The 19518-nt window shown below is 42.5% G+C and overlaps 1 protein-coding gene across 2 annotated transcripts; it reads left to right on the top strand.

Moving 5' to 3' along the window:
* Window positions 1-628: 628 nt before the first annotated feature.
* On the top strand, window positions 629-18481 carry LOC110987929 (uncharacterized). 2 transcript variants are annotated; one of them, XM_022251092.2, is made up of 2 exons: window positions 629-854; window positions 13117-18481. In XM_022251092.2, exon 2 carries the CDS (start codon window positions 14504-14506, stop codon window positions 15332-15334), a length of 831 nt encoding a protein of 276 aa, XP_022106784.1. In that variant the 5' UTR covers window positions 629-854; window positions 13117-14503; the 3' UTR covers window positions 15335-18481. The 2 variants fall into 2 exon arrangements, with proteins under 2 accessions (XP_022106784.1, XP_022106785.1); XM_022251093.2 differs by lacking the exon at window positions 629-854 and adding an exon at window positions 951-1084.
* Window positions 18482-19518: the final 1037 nt, after the last annotated feature.

The raw sequence follows: 19518 nt of genomic DNA, 5'->3' as shown, positions 1-19518 counted from the left end.
CCAATCCAAGCCCCCGCTGACTCGCTGATGTCACTGCTCTGCGACGATGCCCTCTTTCGTGCACCGATATTTTTCAAAGGACTACGGCACACGTCATTAACTTTGCGAGTTAATTTTAGGCTATTCATTCCACGAATTACTCATGATTTATGCATTGCAGCTGAGTAACTTGCGTGCGGGCACATAGGCCGAAGGCTTTCCAAAAATGTTCAACCCCGTTTCTAGTGAGTAGTTTTTCTTTACCATTTCATAAAATTTCCCAAGTGATGAGTTATATTTTGGCTCTCCTCAATCTGTTCAAGTGAAATATCATGTTTGCCTTCTTCTGACCTTGGGCAAATTAATTTATTCCAACAGTAATTGTTGCCGATTATATTAAGGGTAGGGCACCAATGCAAAGAATTCTTGTGTTATAACCCTTTACGCATTTTTAAATGCAAATTTAACTTCTAAATTTACCGTTCCGTTCAAACACTAATACCTACCGGTCAAATATTGATTGGGTCCTTCAGGCAAAATTTGAATTTTCAATTTTCTAAAGTATTAACTTGTGAATAGCGCCACCTGCAGTCCACATACATCCAATCCCATAATTTACTAGCAAAGAGCCAGTCTGTTTAGTGCAGCGAGTTGAGAAAGCAGACGACCCAACCCTCGTGCGTATTCTGCCATCGATTTCTTTTGGCGCGCCAACTCGTCTCCAATTAAACCTTTATATGAAATTACTCCCATTCGTGGGCTGACCCGGGCACAGCTTCGTGTCAACGGTCGGTTGCGCTTGTGATATCAGAGCATTTTGATTTTGTCATCAACCTTGGACGGACGAGAAAAGGACGGCCGTGAACATGTGAAAGGTAAGCGAATTTAAGTCCTGTTCACGTTCGCAATGACACACGCAAACGGAGGTCCAATGTCTAAATGGAGCTGTGTACAATGAGAGGCCGCCTACCATCCATATGATCACATGCTGTACAAGAAGATCTGTCTCGTGTCCCGCACAGTGCCATATGCCGAGACGCAGTCAATAGTCCGGGATGCTTTAAGTTGATAAAGACAAAGTGTCTTCCGAACTGGAGCAAGCAAGGTAAAATACCCCATGATGTACGGTGTGGTCGCGCAATAACCACTTCATCGTTTTTCGCCAATATTTTGTTACATTATTCCGGATCCAATTTTGATGCATGTTGCTCATTAGGTTGATATTTGATATCTCCACCATATGGGATATCACCTTTCACTTTTTAATAAAAACCCCGGTCATGTGAAATAGATTTGCAGTGGTGTATTAAGACTGTTGTAATTACACTCTCTGCAAAATGTGTAAAGGGGTGTTGCTGGGAAATATCGGTACATTTTTTTTAATACATGGAATGGGAAAGAGCTATAACATACAACAAATAATTCGCCCTAATGCAGGAAATTCTAAAAAGCAAAGCTGCCTGCATAAATATGAAATGGACTTCGACCTCGAATTGAGGTTAAGGCATGAAAGTCAATCTTTTTTTATTAAAATGCAGACCCAGAGATAAATAAGGTGATAAATGTCATGTATTCAGTGGCAATATATATGAACTACCTTCAGCTGAATACCACGCAGGGGTTTGGTACGTAGGACTTTGCTCTAAGAACAACACGAGAGAAGATTAAAGTGAACGTTACTTTTCATCTGATATTTATTTCTTTTGAATTCATCCATCTTGTTTTAATTCATTATCATTCTTTTTTCTCTCTTATTTGGAAGCAAAGTTCAAATCAACGGGGCTAACTGATTCTAATGCACAGGGGATTTAAAACCGAGGTTTTTATCCACGGCTGCTAAGGGTCTTTCTCTTACTTGTCATCTCAACCTTTTCTAGCCTCTGAGATCACAAGTTGGAAGGTGTCTTTCCATAACTTGGTAATAATTTTGTACATGTAGGCTATGTCGAGGGCTACGATTTGCTTCAATATTGTAACTGCATGGTCTCTGGTGACCTTAAAAGTAATGGCATCTACAATTGAATTGTCCTGCTGCACGTCTCCGTCTAGGTCTCTGTCAGTGTCATGTTTTTTGTTGTTGTAAGAAAATAATTCATTTACGTAGAACGTGACCCCCAAAACAGTGCCTTCAGAGACCCAGCTTCTTAGTTAATGCACGAATCACTGCGGCAGACAATGATCCTTGTGAGCTGTCAATCATTGTCTATTCAGGATGTGAAGTGGCGGCTGGCCAGAGTATGGGCCTAGTCGGGCTGCTGAGATCCACTGATTTCTGTTGAGATTTCCTGCTCAACCTTTATAATTGTCTGATTATATCAACATTGTGTAAGCGTGTTCATAGGAGACTGAAGAGGAATCGTGAAGTCAGTGTTATCTGAGAAGTGTTCACAGTTTGGTTTCTGATAAAAGATAGGGAATAATTTTGATCGACTCTATAATTGCTAAATCGTTGTAACGGTGATGTTATTGTACAATTGTGCAAGTGAGGCGTACAATCATGGGCGTTGTCCCCGTGGGGAACACTTTTCCCAGGGGAAAATTTTCGGGAAGGTGGGGAAAAACCACTCATCATCAGCGAGCTGATAAACAGCGATAGGAGGTCAATTTTGAGGCTTTTCCAAGCAAATTGGTGATTTTCATCCCCTTTCATCTCTTGCTCCTCATTCCTCTTTCTTTATTCTGTTTTCATGTTTGCTGGGGGGGGGTATAGCACCACCCCCTGCCCCATCGTGAGGCCAGTCCGTTTGTTTACGTGACGGGCTTCCAGCGCAGCAGCTACCTTCAACTTGAACTCAGGCTATTATAGGCAGGTTCTGCAGCCCGGGATATCATAGGAATACATTATCTTTTTGAATCATCACTAAAAAGACGCACAACATCCCGCACCGCGGGGCTCAACTGCTCATCAGGTTGTGCACGCATCGGGAGCAGTGTAAATCTTACCGAACTGTTTACTTCTCTGCTCGGGAGCCCTGCTATTTGTGTACCTGGGCGATGACGTCATAAGCCAAGTCGTTTATCGTTATATTTGCGTCTGGGGAATAAAGAAAGCTAAGTCTAGCCTACAGGGAATCTCTGAAGACATCAACAACTTTTAGTCATGGCCAATAAACCCTACCGATTACTCATTTCAATATTCAACCAGATATTGCAGTCCTCGTGAATCTAAATCGCAGGTTTGTCAAGGCCGGAAGTACATGAAAATGTTGCACTGAACATTTTAATCTATTTCAAAAAAGGTAATTTTGGTGTTGTTTTCCCTCGTGCTTTTACCTTGGAATCAAAAACGTTTATAGGGACCGGGAATCATTCTCCCGTGTTCTTTTGCAAACTAAGTGGCATAAAGTGGCTAAAAATTAATTAAAATGAAGATTTAGAGATCGAAAACATCTGTATTTCACCAACTGGATAATTTCTTACATATACGTGTACAATCACTGATTAATGCAGCACCGTGCACAGGCTTAGGCCATAGCGTCTTACTCAACTTTGCTCATATCCTATATCACAGGGGAGTAGGCACTCAGTGAAAAAGAAGAACATATGGTCGAAAAGTTGATTTCATCTTGCAAACATGAATTTTGGATTCAGCAAATAAGCGCAACGAAGCATGATATGGAGTGGGCCGCCATATATCTTGCACGATTCCGTTGACTCACGCTACACGTGACTTACGGGTGGAATGACTGTGCGTCTTGATGAAGGCGTGTTTCCTGGTGCGGCATGGCGATGGCTCGAACACTCCCGGATAATTTATTCTCATCTCCATCAATTTATAAGGTGAGAACTCTTGTTGAATCACCAACGAACTACAAAGTACAGTCGTCCTGGCTCAAGACTGACACGCTGTAATACCATTTCGACTAGTTGGGATGCGATACGTAAACGATGGCTTGCCTTGAGCTACAATTTTTCAATTTTCCATATTTTGAAGCGCTCCATTTGTTATTGAAAAGTACATTCATTTAACGCACACATGCAAGCCTAGTAGCTGTGCGTGGTTGGCAGGTGAATAAATTTAGATCGATAAAACCTGTAATTAATAAACTAAACTGGTTGTAGGCATTTTTCCGGGGAAACATTCTTCATAAGTGAAGTCTGCAGATGTTTCCTTTCGATTGCATGGCGAAATGTCAGTGAAAGAAAGATTATTTGAAATCAACTGACTTTTGGAAGTGCATGAACTTTTGAATTCAACCTTAGAAAGTGCGTTTGCATACGTGCCTTTAATGCTTTGTGCTAACCAACGTCATTTGGTGGCACTAAATGACCAAAAAAGGATTTTTAAAAGCAATATGAAACAGATAAATATAAAGAAAATGAAGTCATATTAGATTGAGAAATTGAAACGAATTTTCACCGTATATCAAACGACTGGATATACCTCTGAAGAAAGAAAACATCTTAAGACCATGAGCCACATTGTGAATGTTTACACAAGAAGGCCAAAATGCACACTCTACTTGAAAATTGTTTTAAAGAAAGAATGCAGCTTAAAGGCAACTTAAATGGATTTGGGAGTTTTGTGGTTGTTCTCAAGACCTACGTTACCAGCAGTCCATACAACCCACAGTCGCCCATATCCTGATAGCGGCCGTGTGCTCGCACGATCGCTTCTAGACTTCAGTCCAGAGAAATCGTGTTCCCGTCTCGCGGTCCGCCCGCTTGCATTCGTTGCAGAAAGCACTACTGTCGGCGATGACTCACGCCTAAGACATATTTATAGAAGTCAAGATGAGATCAACCAGATAACAATAGTTGCCACTTCGCATAACCAAGACAGTCTAGCAAGAACGTTGCATTATGTGTTAGCGAGGGGGCACAATGACTGCCCGCCGCTGAAGCTTCAAGCCATCAGGTTGAAATGCGCGCAGGTGCATAATTTACTAGGTTGATTCATTGGTTTTAGTGTCTGATAAGTAGCCATTAAAATAATTCTACAAGCGCACGCAATGATCTGATTATTCATTTATTTTTTTAGTAGCCAATCGCCAAATTTGTATTTATGACCAGTTGTCGTCTTTCATGGCTTTGGACAGTTTATGCAACCAAATCAGCCGCGATCAAAATATGACGTCACTTCCGAGATCGGGAGGATCTGGGATGGATTATGGGATTTGCCATCAAAAACAGGGCTGTTTCACCTGTCAGACATGACATGTAAGACGAGGACTTGAAACTGCAGATTGTTTTAGGAACACTTGTGCTGGGATTGAATGACGTGGGTTTAAGACCAGACAGCACGATGATGCTTTCTATGGCTGGTTCAGTGTATCTGCGTAAATCTATGTCGAAGATGAAATTTCAACTCGGCAGACTTAAAGAGATAATACAGTGCGACTTTTTGTTTTTAGAAGGCATGGTTTTCTTGACCATACTTGCGGATTCCTGTGTTCTAATGTCAAAGGCATGGCTCCTACTGAATAAAATATTTTGCCAAGAAGTTTTAGTACCTAAGGCACACTTTCTTTTTCAGATTACAATTTTTTTTCAAGGAGGCAATGTAGGAAGATGGAATAACAATAAAGCAAACTAGAGGTTGGTCATGTTCTGTCTCAATGGCTTTGTAAAAGGAGAACTTGAGAGATAGTGGGGAAAAATAATGTCATAAAAAATGTGTGCTGATACTGTAAACGGTAAATTTCAGTTGGGGCGCACCGTAGTAAGCACGAGTTCGGGTGGAAATGAAATTTAAAATGGGCCACAGGTGAGTTTCGATTTTTTATGCTTGGCCAAAGTGAAGTCGACAGACCAATAATCCGGGGAGAAAAATGGCGTTGCCATCACTTTGGTTGATCAACGTGGTTTTTACTAAGAAAAATTAATATTTCCACGGCTCAGCGAATTGAGGGATTGCATAATGGAACAGTGCCCCGATACAGAATATGAAGTAAAGAGCGCATTAGGGATGATGTCGTTGCTAACATCTCCAAACTAGCATGATTATCACGAGACTGTTGAAGTGTCCAAATGGGCCGCCCGAAGCCGGGAGTAACAAGTGAGTCAAGCTATGGGAAATGGCTGCGACCGTTAGCAGAAGCTTTAACATAGGCATGCATGCCCAGCCATAGCCACAACCGTAACATTCCAACGCATGCTGAGTTCCACCAGGGGTAAAACCAGGATCACACTGGCATTTTGGGTTCACATAAGTAAATGCAATGTATGTCTATCATTTTTTCTTTATATTTACAGGTTTCTCGGGTTTAATCTTATATGGACTAATTCGTTAATGCAGGCAGGGACCCAATGTGATTTCATCATGGCCATGGCGCTATTGGACAGGCTGGGTATAAGGACAATTTGTAATAACTAGAAATTGTCAATCCCTGCTTATTGTATCGGGTTCTACTGTGGAATTAACTCAACGGCTTCTCCCCACATCTACAAATATGTCGCCATGCAGTCACAAGAGCAGATATTTAAGTAAAAAAAAATCTTGTCTCCTGTAATGAAATAAAATGTAGATCCCTTGGCTTCGCTTTCAGAGCTGAATGGAACGAAACGGAACTGGGTGGCTTGGTGACTGTCGGTTTTTCAAATGAAAGTCATTGGACAAGCACCCAGCACCTGCCTAGTTGTGACCTGGTTGTACTGCATGTTCGCAGCGCACACAAACACATTAGTGCCAGACTATTTTTGGTAAATTTTAAGCGGACGTTTGTATTTGCGTCTTTTTTAGGCTTAATTTACAGGGTAAGGGACTGAAAATCCTGCTTTTCTTCACTTTCTTGTTTAGGGGACGTTTTGCATGTGTAAAACATATTTCTGCTACAAAATACCTCTGTACAACGTTTCTGAAATGTGGCTAAGGTAATTTTGCCCGGTATACTTACTGGCTATGCGCACGATGGGTCGAAGTTAGGCACCAGACTATGACGACATATCAGTGAAGAGGTTGTGAAATTCGCTTAAGTGTTTCTCACGTCGCCGCTAATTCCACGGCATGTCGGCGCACAAACTGGGGATGTATTACATAGACGACCCGGGTGCTGCAGCATTATCCGCGTGAATATCCCTTACCAAAAAAAAAAAAAAAAGCGCGATGTGGCCGCAAGTCTTGAAATGGAGTCCCACGGAGCAAGCACACTTTTCTATCTGTTTTATCACCCCTCGGGGGTATGATTGACCGAGATATTTGGGCATGAGAAAATCTGCAAGCCCTGAAGGTCTGAACATAATCTCAAGACGTTTGCAACGAGTCAACTTGACTTGAAGTTAGAAGTCAGGTTTCGCAATGGCAAAAACATAAGCTAAAATATTGGCCTTGTATTTTCCTACTAATGAGAGTCCTGAAACGCCCATATTCTACAAAATTTTACCTTAGGGTGCAGTAAAATCTTGGAGAGACGCCTAACACTGAGCCGAATTATGGCAACTGTGGTGCGCATTGTAGTACTGTAATTTAGGCATTTAGTCGTACTTAATGCAGTTGCACGGTTGAGGCGTCGGCCGTTAGTGGCAAAAATGGTCGGCTGTGGAATTCATAGGAGCTATTTTAGCATGGCCTCTTGCGTCCAAATCGCTCTCAGATCGAAAAGCAATTTCCAGAATGTCTGTTTAGCAATTCTAACCAATTCCTTGTCTACATACCCAGGGCTAGCCCATACAGTATGGAGGGCTCCTGTTGAAATCGATTGCATCTTCTAAAGGATGTGGTTTGTAGCGCGAACTGCTTCTCAAAGTGGCAGATTGAAGTGGTCGGTAAAGGTAGTCTGACCGAGGTGAACCCTTATAACCAAGCGCGCAGTTTGTAGAAGATACCTTCCCAAAACCTTCCCAGGCAAGGGAATAGAACCATTTCATTTAGGTTGGAACTAAAGTGTATGTACAATAGAATGTACACCACCCTGTACAGACTGTGGCCGAGGATGGCCAAGAAATTCTATCGAAGCTGTTGAAAAACCTTTGACAACAGTAAAAGGGAACGCTGTATGTGTCGTGCCTATACAATGCCAAGGAAACGAGAACATGACCCCGTGTGAGAGCCTCCAAACAACGGTTTGCCCGAGGCCTCCACTGATATGAATTGATTTAATAAAATGTCGCATTACTTCACGATGTGCTGAGATTCATTGTCGTCGGAAACAATAAGTTCTGCAAACACGAGTACTGACGTGAGCATGAATAGTCATGACGTACGGAGGTTTTTGTTTTAAAGAGATGGGGACCTGTTTTTCGGGTCTTTTTTGTGACCGCAAATTAATATGATCAACAAAGACATTCCGTTTCCGACCTCGAGTGATCAACGCCACAAGGGGAGAAAAAGGAAATCGTTTGATTGAATGTGACCGGGTCGTATTATTGCGGCATTTTATTGATCTATGAGCGTAGATGACAGCCCCAGCCGACTCCGAGGTGTTGCCATGGCAGTGGCAAATTGCATTATGAGATATCTGACGAGAGGACTTCGCTCCTGGTTCAGTAGTGACCCTGAATAGACAACCGTGACCCAAATTAAAAACATTGTTTCTATGCTTGGGAAACCTTTTCACGAGTTAAATTTTTCCAAAGTTTGTTTTTATGAGATTTTTGATTTTCTTTTCATATTTAAAAACCTTATGTTTAGTTTATTTTTGAAAAAAAATTACGAAATACAATTTTCAATTTTTATCCTGAGATATAGTTTTTTCAAGTTGGCTCAAACTCGACATGTATTATCAAGCTCACTTTTACATCTCTTAAAAACGAACTGGAAAAAATCTCACGACACAAATTTGAAAAAAAATTGAAGAGTTATTTTTTTTATCAATAGAAGAATGTTGCTAAAATGAGATCTCGTGAAACGAAATTTGAAAAAAAACACAATTCGTAAACACAAATTGGAAACATTTACTTCACTTTTGGAAACCGTAGGCTTCATAGCACAAGTGGAACTTGGCTTTCTTTAAGATATGAAGCCGAGATAACGCATATACGGAAAGCTGCCTTTACTTGGCACTGAGATTTACGTGTAGGGCCGTTTTCCAATACTCAACTTCGTCTCCGTCTGAGGTTGCGTTCCCAAAACCAATCCCCGACTGTAGGCCTGAAGCGTTAAATTACATTGGATTACTGTAATTTTTGGCTTTCTTGCATCTTATTTGATGTTCTGTGGCACTATTAAACTAATTAGTGCGCTTACAGCTTCAAAGTCAGCTAGTTAAAAAAACAGTTGAAGCCTGAGACGGAGCCGAAGTTGAGTATTGGAAAACGGCCTAGGTAAACTATCCTCTGCTACCGCACCGCATTGCACTTATGCCTGTTTGGGCCATTATGTAAACAGCTTTTTGTGCCCAGTTCTCCCTTTGAGTGGTCTCCAAGAACATCCGATTCAATGATTGTCAATTTTTCGGAAATACAACCTGGATGTGGAGTGATCTGTCGAACTGGGCTGTTTCGTTACGGTGTCGGTGGCTTTACAGTATAGATTCTGACAAATTGTTCTTGGTGACAAGATGGCTGGTGGCTTATGTTTGATTTGAGTAAGAGTGTTATTCCTTTCTTTTTGCATGGCAGTGTTTTTGAAAGGTGCCATGGGCATCAATCGAATTGGTCATCCAAGTGCAGGGTATACGTTACAATGTGTGGAAAACTGGTACCCACACACTGCGCTGCCACTGGGATGCTGCACCCCAACACATTTCGGCAAAAACCCGCGGAAAAGTGGCGCCGCTTAGGACAATTCACTAGGAGTGACGGTCGTTGATTCTACATCACAATCGAATCCCTCCCCCCCCAAAAAAAAAATCCCCCAGGACAAACACTCCCCAAGACTCCGATAGACAGTGGATATGGCCTCCGTTAGATCGTGTCCGTTTTGTTCTTGTGAAGCCACGACGCCATTTAAGAAGGCCCGCACGGCCGCAGAGGAAAATCGAATGGGCCGGGAATCGATTCGCGGAAGCACTTTTCGGGCTCGCACGCACGGTTGGGAATTGACGATTGCCGAAATTGTAACAGAAAAAAAGAGAATGGAAGATGTCTGATCTGAATATTGAGCTCAAGAAGCAGCTGAACAAAACAAGAAGGTATTGCTTAGGGGACAGGCAACCCTCTGTGCTGACTAAACTACAGGTTTGATTTTATGATCTCCAAGATGGTAGGTAATTTGCATAATAATCCAGCAAACTGTCTCCAAATGGCTATAGCCTCGTTCTCTGTGTTGATTGTAGCACCGTGTTCCTGGCAGGCTCGACCTTTTTTGTAGGGGATGCATCGTTAATTGTCACTTGGAATTTCGTGACAACTGGCGTCACTCGTGATGTTTGTCCAGTGACAGTGCCATCGTCGTGTTTCAATTTGAGCAAAGGGTAATCATTTATACATCATTCAAGGTACCAACTTCGGATAGTGTCATTTATTGTAGGTTTAAATCACTAACGTTCATGCAGTTTTGGAATAACCGTTGATTTCAAAATGGGACGTTTCATAAGACAAAAACGTTAACTGTTTTAAACAAAATACCATACGGAAAGGACAAAGGTTTGGTTGTTTTATAAACATCCACTGTAGATGTATACAGAAACAAGTGCATCATAGAAAAATGACGCTTTTTTGTCGGAAATCAAGCTTATTGGAATATACATGTGTATCCCGGGATGTTGTGAGAATTTGATCAATCTTGAAATATTTAGGGTAGAACAAGGTAAAGTGTGGGTACCACGATTAAATTGTCATTATAATTCAAGGTGAATTCAGGAGACCTTTTAGAAAAGGATAACAACTTCTCGTCTTCCGCCGACGGAAAGAACGAGGTCAGAAAGTCTCGAGTTTTACCCAGGAGCGGGCACGCCGGCCAATTTCCGGATTCAATTGAGGTCATATGGAGCCATGCTGAATGGGGTCGGCCGAGATTTCAGGTCCATCTCATGCCCGCACTAGTGCGTGTATACCCGGAGGGTTGGACTGCTTGCTAGGCCCTTACAGGCCGGCGTGGCATCCTTCAATATCAGGTCCGTTCGGTTGTGCTGATCGCTCGCACCTCTGCTTTCAGGGGAGGGAAATGTTGATTACGAGCGCCCTGAAAAGTGTACAGAAGTAGGGCCCGCCGAGAATTGAAATTCAAGACTTACGAATTTGGCGCTATGTTGTGTGCACTTCGCACTCTCTAGTGTCCCGCTGGAGGGGATCAAGTGCGTTGACCACTGCATTCCCCTACATGACCATTTGATGACAACCAGTCCTACCCAATCTCTCTCAATTTATCTTGGAAGGTGATCGCGTTGGAAGCGCGCGAGGCTCGATGTTGAACATGATGTCCCCCCGTCCATGTGGGATTTCCGAAAGCTGACAAACCCCGGCCAGAAATCAGTGCAAGACTCGGCCGCGCGACCCATTAGACAAATTAATTCTGGCCCAGGCCCATTTCTTGTGTTTCTGCTGCCTCCAAAATTCGCTTCTGCCGGAGATGCCTGACGGAGCTGAGAATAATCATCGGCCCTTGATTGATGTCATGATTTGGCCTGTTTCCTCGCTCTGTGGTCCAACCGAATCGCCCTTAAAGTTGAATTTTGGTGTATCATGCGCTAAAAATCTTGCTCGTCTAAATTGTAATTTGCATGCAGTAAACATTTGAAACTGACTATATCGGTAACAACCACCAAAAAGATGCCATTAAGTACCTTAGCTTGTATCCAATTTGGGTTTGAATGCATTATTTACACTACGCATCCCACCATAAGTTCGTGCACTAACGTCAATAAAATGATGCGAATATTACGAGGGATTAAAAGTCTTCTCTGCTGAGTGAAGGTGTATATTTATGCATGGACAAAACTGAGCGCACTTTTGAGCTTACACCGTTATGGTAAACGAACCTATTCGTTTAAAGGGTGTCAACACATCGGAGTTTGATACTGCCGTTAAAGTCAACGAGCACGAGTCATTATGGCGTAATCATTTGGGTCGTATAGAAGGTGTCGATTAAAGCTCCGGTGGAAAAATGGCGAGAATCTCTGGCCCTTTGGAAAATAAAAGGCCATCGTCGTGACGGAAGTATCAGATTTCGGTCGATTTGTTTTTACAGCAGAACCTCGCCACAAATCGTAGAAAATAAGAAAACAAGAGGAAGCCCGCGCTGTTAGGCAGTGACAGGTTGAATTTATTCTCGTATAGAAACCAGACAGCTGATGTGCCACAGCGTCATTTTTGCGACGCGTTATTGACTTTTATGACCCAAAAAACTAACGCCCACTATACATGATAGAGCTTGCTTATTCTCCAAATTGCCTCCTCTCTTAGTTTCATCAGTGTAATGGGTCTGATGGACGGGGGAGAGCAGGTTCTAGGCTCCTCGTTGGATGAATGGCTGTTGTGGTGTAGTTTTTCGGATTTGTGGCACTGCATTCATTTCTCCGGTCACTTGCCGAGTGCTCTCCTAAAGCTTGACCGTTGCCGCTCGGCGTAGGGTGTCACCGTGCACATGCGGTCATGGACGTGTCTTGCCTCGAGTGCGGTGTTGAATTCCACAAGAAGAGATGCGTTTCTCCTAGGACCTTGTTCTCTCAATCTTTCTTACATCTCTCTATGTGCATTGTAGATCTCACGTACTTCGGAGTTTTGAATGTTAATTCAACAGAGCGTTAAGCTAGGGATTTCTCTGCAAAATGCGATCAAAATTACTTACCTTTCTTGTTTAAAGGGGTTAAGAATCGATAACAGAATAGAAAACAAACAAACAAACAAACAAAATCTGTGAATGGCACTAAATCTGACATGTGTATAAAAATAAATTTGTACTACGTCATTTTTACAGCACACACTCAAACCTTTCGACGCGCCCATTCCAGGAGTGGTAGGGACCAAACCCCCCTCCAGCTCCATCCCTCCTTTTACTGTTCGTTTCCATGGTGAATCCGCAGTGCAAAATGACGGTATAATTCCTACTGAAGACAATAAGGGATGCGAATTTACAATGGGACATTTTGTAATTCAATTTTCATAAAGTCATTATGACGGCTCTTCCGAAGTCGTTCATTCATCATCAAACCTATAAGAGTAGATTTTTAAAATGTTTCACTAATCGAGAATCGAGAGCAATGGTTCCATGTGCAATCTGGATTCGTTGCACCCGTATTGGAGGGGTTGATGGACAAATCAATGAAGGTTCAGTCGAGATAAAGTCTGACAATTTTCTCTTCCCGCTTTTTCTTGCAGGCCCGATCGCAATCTTTTTAGTTCGAGGCCACGTTGCAGAAGATAGCGATCCACTGCAGCAGACGACACGAAATTGAGTTACCGGGGGAAATGGATGTGCCCAACACAGCTTCTAGGGAACCAATTATCATCGATTATGTGCGCCTGCGTATCGCAGGTAGTCCAGGCATGCTTCTAGCACGATGACGGATGTCTCCACAGTTGATCTGTGCAGGTTCATGTGTGGGTGTTCAGTTGGTGATCATTTCAGGTGCCTGCGGTGCCATCGCTGTGATGTTCTAATCTACGAACGTCAGAATGAACCTAAGACACTGACAAGAAGCGACTTTCAACAAATGATTTGAGGGGGTGCAGTTTTATCAACCCTCATTTTCTTGATCGTGCCACAATGAAAATGTTTTATAGCTGCGCAGAGGAGAAGAAATGAACTAATTACCAATTCACCGTATCAACTGCACATCGGCCCCGGCGAATAGTCGGGTTTATTTCCGTCCGATGTGATGAACTTAGCAATCACTCGGCAGCAGCACGGAAGTGAGGACACGAAGCAGTACAGGCAACATGCCATCAATGTGTAGCCAACCATTTTTAAAGAGCCATGCATCGGAAATCAGATTCCGGTGCCGAAAAGAAAACGTAGGAATCCAGCCGCACATTTAATCACCCGAGTGCTTGATTGCGATCCCCAGCGTCGGCTGCTGTCGTGTTGTTTTTGACAGCCGGGCCGTCTGCAAACCTCGAGAAAAACATCCCCCTGACACAGCTCAGGTTATCATCAATATTCGGTGATCTCCTAGGGTTCCTCCGTCTTGGATCAACTTCTCCCTCTTGCCTGATTTCTCCGATCTAATCTATGCAAAGCCACTCATCAGGCCTAGCGGCAAGCTCGCCGGGGACGAGCAGCTCTTCTTCCCTCGATCTCCAAAGAATCATTCCGCACAGCACGGTGCTCGTTCCATCAAGCAACGCGTTTTCTTATATCGAGTTCGACGAATTTGCAGTTGATGCCGGAGTACAGCTGTGAGTTGCTCGTGAAAAACGTTTAACGCAAGCTTTCCTGTCCGGGAGGCTGAAGGTCCCCAGTCGCCAGATTTCCGAGGCATCGTTTACATTTGGAATTTCACTGCATGCTCCCTTCTATTTCTCCCGCTGACATTTTCACGGTTCGTTCACATCGGACTAGCGGTGAATTCACTCGAGGAACTGGCGCCATTTTCGAAGCACGCCTCAATCAATGTGACTTATCCATTTCTCCTTATCGAAAACCTGCCGGCGGACGAGTTTCAAAATGATATTTGAGCGTGAACCGTGAGATGCTTGTCGATGTGTAAAATCGGAAATCTGGTTAGTTTGTGACGAAGGTGGATCTGACGATCTGGGAGACGCGATGGCCATGAAAAATAAACGCCGCAAACATCTTGTGAAACAGCAGATTGGAGTGGTGATTACAGACCTCGAAAAGGTCATTTCAGAGCTGAACACCGTCGTCAGGGAACTAAAGGGAGTGCTGAACCAAATCGAACGGGTATCAACATACTTAGACGACGAACAGACGAAACAAGCCGATGAAAGAGAGGCTAAGAGAAGTAAACGCATCGTGAAGAAAGCTGCGTGCGTCGTGAAGAGCTGTGAAAATGGCGTCGTTTTGCCGCGCATGTGCAGTCCCTGTAAGTCCCTATCTCAGTTCGTGGCGGTTAGGAACGGCCTGAATGGTACCAAATGTGCCTTCTCAAGTTCACCCCAAAAGTGCCACAACGAGTGCTTCCTGCATTCTAACCTGACCAAGTCGGGTTCCCAGAATGAGTCGGACGCCTGCACGTGCGGCTCCGGGGACGACGGGAGCCCGCGCCGCGTCGATTGCTCTGGGGATTCCTGGTGCTCGAGTCCAAGGCACGACATCCTCAGCTGGGACCAGCGGTCGTTGTCGTTTCCGTCTCCAGCCCATAGTTTGACGGCCAGACTGCGGGACAGCAAGGCCAACAGCGGGTCCCAGACCTCGTGTAGTGAGGACACGCAGTCGGCTGATTTCCAAGCTGACTACAACCGCGACATTAACACCTGGACTACGTACGCCATGGTGCACATCGACGCGTCCAGTGACGCATGGTCAGCTGATGAAGCACAACCTGGTAGCGAGGTCTTATCTCCGACCCACTCGCATCATTCTGGGGACAAGCGAATAATGCCAGTCTCACCCCTTGTTGTTAAAACGGTATGACAATTACAATAATTTCGCTAAAAATGGTCCAATTATCAATGCAAAGGTATGCGTAATTCTCTACAGACTTGTCTGTTGAGTTAAAACAGAGATTGATCGAATTAGTGTAATAATATTAGTTACTGAGGTACCGTAGTTATCTTTAGAATCAGAAGTGTAATTGAGGAAGGCATAAGGCGTGAATAGTTTATTTTTACGTATTTTATCTTTACAATGATGAACTTCAGTTTCAAAATTAGCATTCATGAAGCATTTCATCAAATATACAACAAAAATAACTATATTTAGATATTTTCTTTTTGCGCAATCAGTTGGAAATCTTCCATTGAAAACGGTTTGGGGTTACGATCAACTCCAGTTATTACATCTTGGTATGAATGATTTGAACGGGTCGGAGTAGGGTGATAAGCACCTTCATTGAAATCACTCTCGTCAGACTAAACCTACAGCCGTTGGCGAGTTCTTCTCTAAAGAGAAAAAATGTAAGCGACCCTGCTTCTTAAAACAGTGCAATAAGTACGCTCAAGAAAATGTCGGCAGTAACATAACTGTTTGCATAGTTCTTAGCATTATAGTTTGAAATAACATATTCTAGGGATCACATTAGACATTGAGCTAACCTGTACTGTGTCCATTCATCTCCCATACAAATCACATTAGGTTCTTTTGGATTTGAAATTTTACGATTTATACGAGTACTAGAGTAGATATTTTTGCTTGATATTTTTAGTGGAAAGTTTATCGCTCTAAACTGGGCGCTGTAAGAAAAAGATCAGGCAAGTAAATTACTCCTATATTCAAGCACATTATAGGATAAATTACATACATTGTACATAATATAAATGGTATATATCATAATTATAAGATATTTTCGCGTACGGTAAAATCAGAGATAAATGTATTGTCGACTCTATGAAGCCGGTATCGGAATCGGTTGTATATTTATATTAGTCTCCAATACTAACATTCAGCAGCCTAACGATGGTGAAGCATAACTAACACGCGTAGGTCAAAACAGTCGACGTAATGCCCTCCGCCAAGCCTTGTAGTGTATACTCGAAGTGTACCACAATGTAAATAATATTAAATGACAACTTGAAACACTCATCATCAGAGCTTTCTGTGGACTGCCACGCGACGAATGCATTGGCTGGATGCGATTCGGTCATTGGTTTGACAGTACCGGGGAATTCAGGTGATAAACGAGCGCTGGCTGGCGCGCGAAAATTCCAAGATGGCGTACCGGTAGCGGGTGCTTTGCATGCTCAGACGGGTACAAGTCGAGAACTAACGAGTTGGAATTTAAACCGCAGACTTGGGTTTACATTATTAAATGGTGAAAAAGAAAACTTTGTAGGTTGTTTTTGTGAACGTAATACCGTTTCTTCGAAATTCCATCTCAGTATATACGAAATAAAGATCGCATTCTCTTTTTCATTATCAACCCTTTTAACGCCTCGGCACCTTTTACCACTTAAAGGCAAAATTGATGGAGTAACGCCTAAGTATGTATAAATTTTTACTACAGCTGTAGATATGAACTTTGTAATCTTTGCCTTGCTAAAATCACCACTACATGCACTTCATCGCGGGGAATACGCCATGCAGTCCAATTCATAGGTGTCTTTGACCGGGGAGGGGGGTTGTTACTGCGGGTTCGAATACTCAACGAAGAGCCGCTGATTAAGCCAGCCTTGCTTGTAGGGTGTGTGCATTATTGAACAGCAATTACATTATCCCTCACCACGTGAGCAGGTTGTCTCGAAAGTCATATCGATCCGCCACTGGCTTATGCTTCGAGACAAAAATGCCATACGATATGGGTTTCAAGATGAATCTTTCCGTGTAAGCTGATTATCTGCGGTAGCCAGCTGTACAATGAAGCTCGAACGACGTTGTACGGTTCCCAACTCACTAAACAGTAGTCGTGTGGTAACGGCGTGGGTTGTTACGGGGGGTTAACTACAGGGCTTTATATATAGCGTACACAATCCACGATCAGTCCCAAGCACAACAATGCCACTAAGTCTCAAATGGGAATGTTACAAAGTAAAACCTTTTAGTCTGATATACTGACAAAATGATGTGTAACGGAGTGCTCGATATCGCATGGAAATTGCGCCTGATCTCGTTTTGTGGGCAATAGTCCCTTAGGGCACAAGAGGTTTTGAGAAAAAAATCAGGGTAGTTTTTCGTTGTGAATCACAGCACGTAAGCAGCTACTGAAAAGAATTCCAAATCACTGCTTCTTCTTTTTCTCTGACAACATGATCAAATCCAAGCAAACCATACCAAAATACTGGAATGAGAAAAATGCTGCATGAAAGGAGGAATAGAAAAAAAGGAATTTCCTCGTAGAACGCGCTACAGGGAGCTATTGCCATCACAGAATGTTTCAAAATCAATATTAATTTATATTTCTTGAAAACAGTTACATCTGTCGCACATGGCTTATTCCTACCAAAGGAGCGATGGTTTCATTACATTTTGCCATCTGGCACTGAATAATTTAAACAAACTGTTCTGAAACGGACAGGCAAACATCGCCCATATGTTTTCGTTCTCTGTTTCCGTTGGCGTGACATCTTGGATACGGTACTGTAGTTTTCGAATTGAGGTTAAACAAATAATAGTGGCCTACGTCCCTGCAGATCTTTGGCATGATGTACAATTTCAAACATTTCGAATATTTATTTCAAATTACCTGTAGTGTTATTTTAGAAATTATAAGCCTGTGTTGGCATAACAAACACACAAAAATATTTTTAAATGAGAAGAAAGCTTTATAACTAAAAAAATGAAATTCAATTCAGCTGTTCAAATTTCGTTTATTAAAATGCGCACATGGTGGGCAATTCAATCGTTATGAGAAAATTAATTTCTTGTGAAATAATTTATTAATATATGACGTGAGCCGTGTACAAGATAGTTTGAAAAGAATGGATTTGTGATGAAATGTTTAATTTTCAAGCAAGCAATTAATGTTGATAGGAATTGAATTCAATTGTTAGAATTTCAATTATTTTAGCTATTATTAGAAATTTATATCACAACTTCTTTGATCGCGAGCACTTTGCAGAGACAAACGAGCGGAGACCTTGGAATTGAAATAAATGAGACGTGAATGTGCGTTTGACATGCAAGTCACATTTGACTCATTGCAGCGATAAAAGAAAGGCATCAGGTGCATGAATTCAATTTGTACATTATCACGGCCATTTATAGAAACAAATGTCCAGAGCACACACTTGTTAAGGTGCTAAATCAACATTAATTGATCAAGTCTCGAGTGCTAGTTTTCAATTTCTGAACGAGTTCCATCAAGGGCTGTGATGTCGTAAAAAAAACGGTAGCTGATCCAGTGTGCAATGAAGATGATAATCTTCGCGCCATTTGAAAGGGCTGTGATGTTGTCAGTGTCATGAATTTCACTCTTCACTCTTGGTGAAAATCACGAGCTTAGGCCGACGTGCAAACCAATGCATGTTGATACAGCACACCCATAACATTATTACAATGCTCACCAAAACCCTAAAACCCAAACCTGCGGTTCCCAGTTTGCTTGCCCCTGTCACCTCCAACATAAAAAAAGTACTGAACATAATTGTCAAGACGTCTATTGTTTGAGGTGTCTGGATACCATGCTACGCAGGCAGCCATCAATTGTAGCTATATATAGTGTTAGTCAGACGCATGTTTTCCCCAGATTAAGTTTTTTCTCTTCTTTCACATGCTATACAAATCCCTTTTTCAAGTGCACGGCTTATGAATTTAAAAGCGCCATTATTTTGCTATTAGGTAAAGGAAAACTGACGCAGGCGATGAATTATTCGTTCCACGATGCCTGCCGTAGGAAAACTGAAGCTCGTTCACTCGCTATTTTTACCGGCGGCTTTTAACAGAAACCGCTCAATAATCCAGTCGGTATGTGCTACCAACACATTGTAATTTCCACCCAGTTTAGTCTTGAAATTTCATTACAGACAAAAATTTAATTACAAGACATCAGTTTCCTCCGGCAGTGGCGCTCGATGGCCAATCATGTCGTTCGATCGCGTTAATTTCATTTTGCATTTTGTAGTTTCTCTTACAAACTCGGATCCCAGCATTGTCTTATTAAAATTACCGCGAGCATATACGGAACCGTTCAATATATCTCATCACGGTAATCCAATCGCCTGCAT

This window comes from Acanthaster planci, linkage group LG05 (assembly GCF_054643075.1).
Source record: "Acanthaster planci isolate LZ-2023a linkage group LG05, COTS_SCS, whole genome shotgun sequence".
Taxonomy (NCBI): Eukaryota; Metazoa; Echinodermata; class Asteroidea; order Valvatida; family Acanthasteridae; genus Acanthaster; species Acanthaster planci.
Note: the sequence above shows the minus strand (reverse complement) of the source record. Positions and strands in the feature narration are given on the sequence as shown.

Coding starts and splice junctions, on each gene's coding strand:
- LOC110987929 (XM_022251092.2), top strand. CDS start 14,504: ATGGCCATGAAAAATAAACGCCGCAAACATCTTGTGAAACAGCAGATT.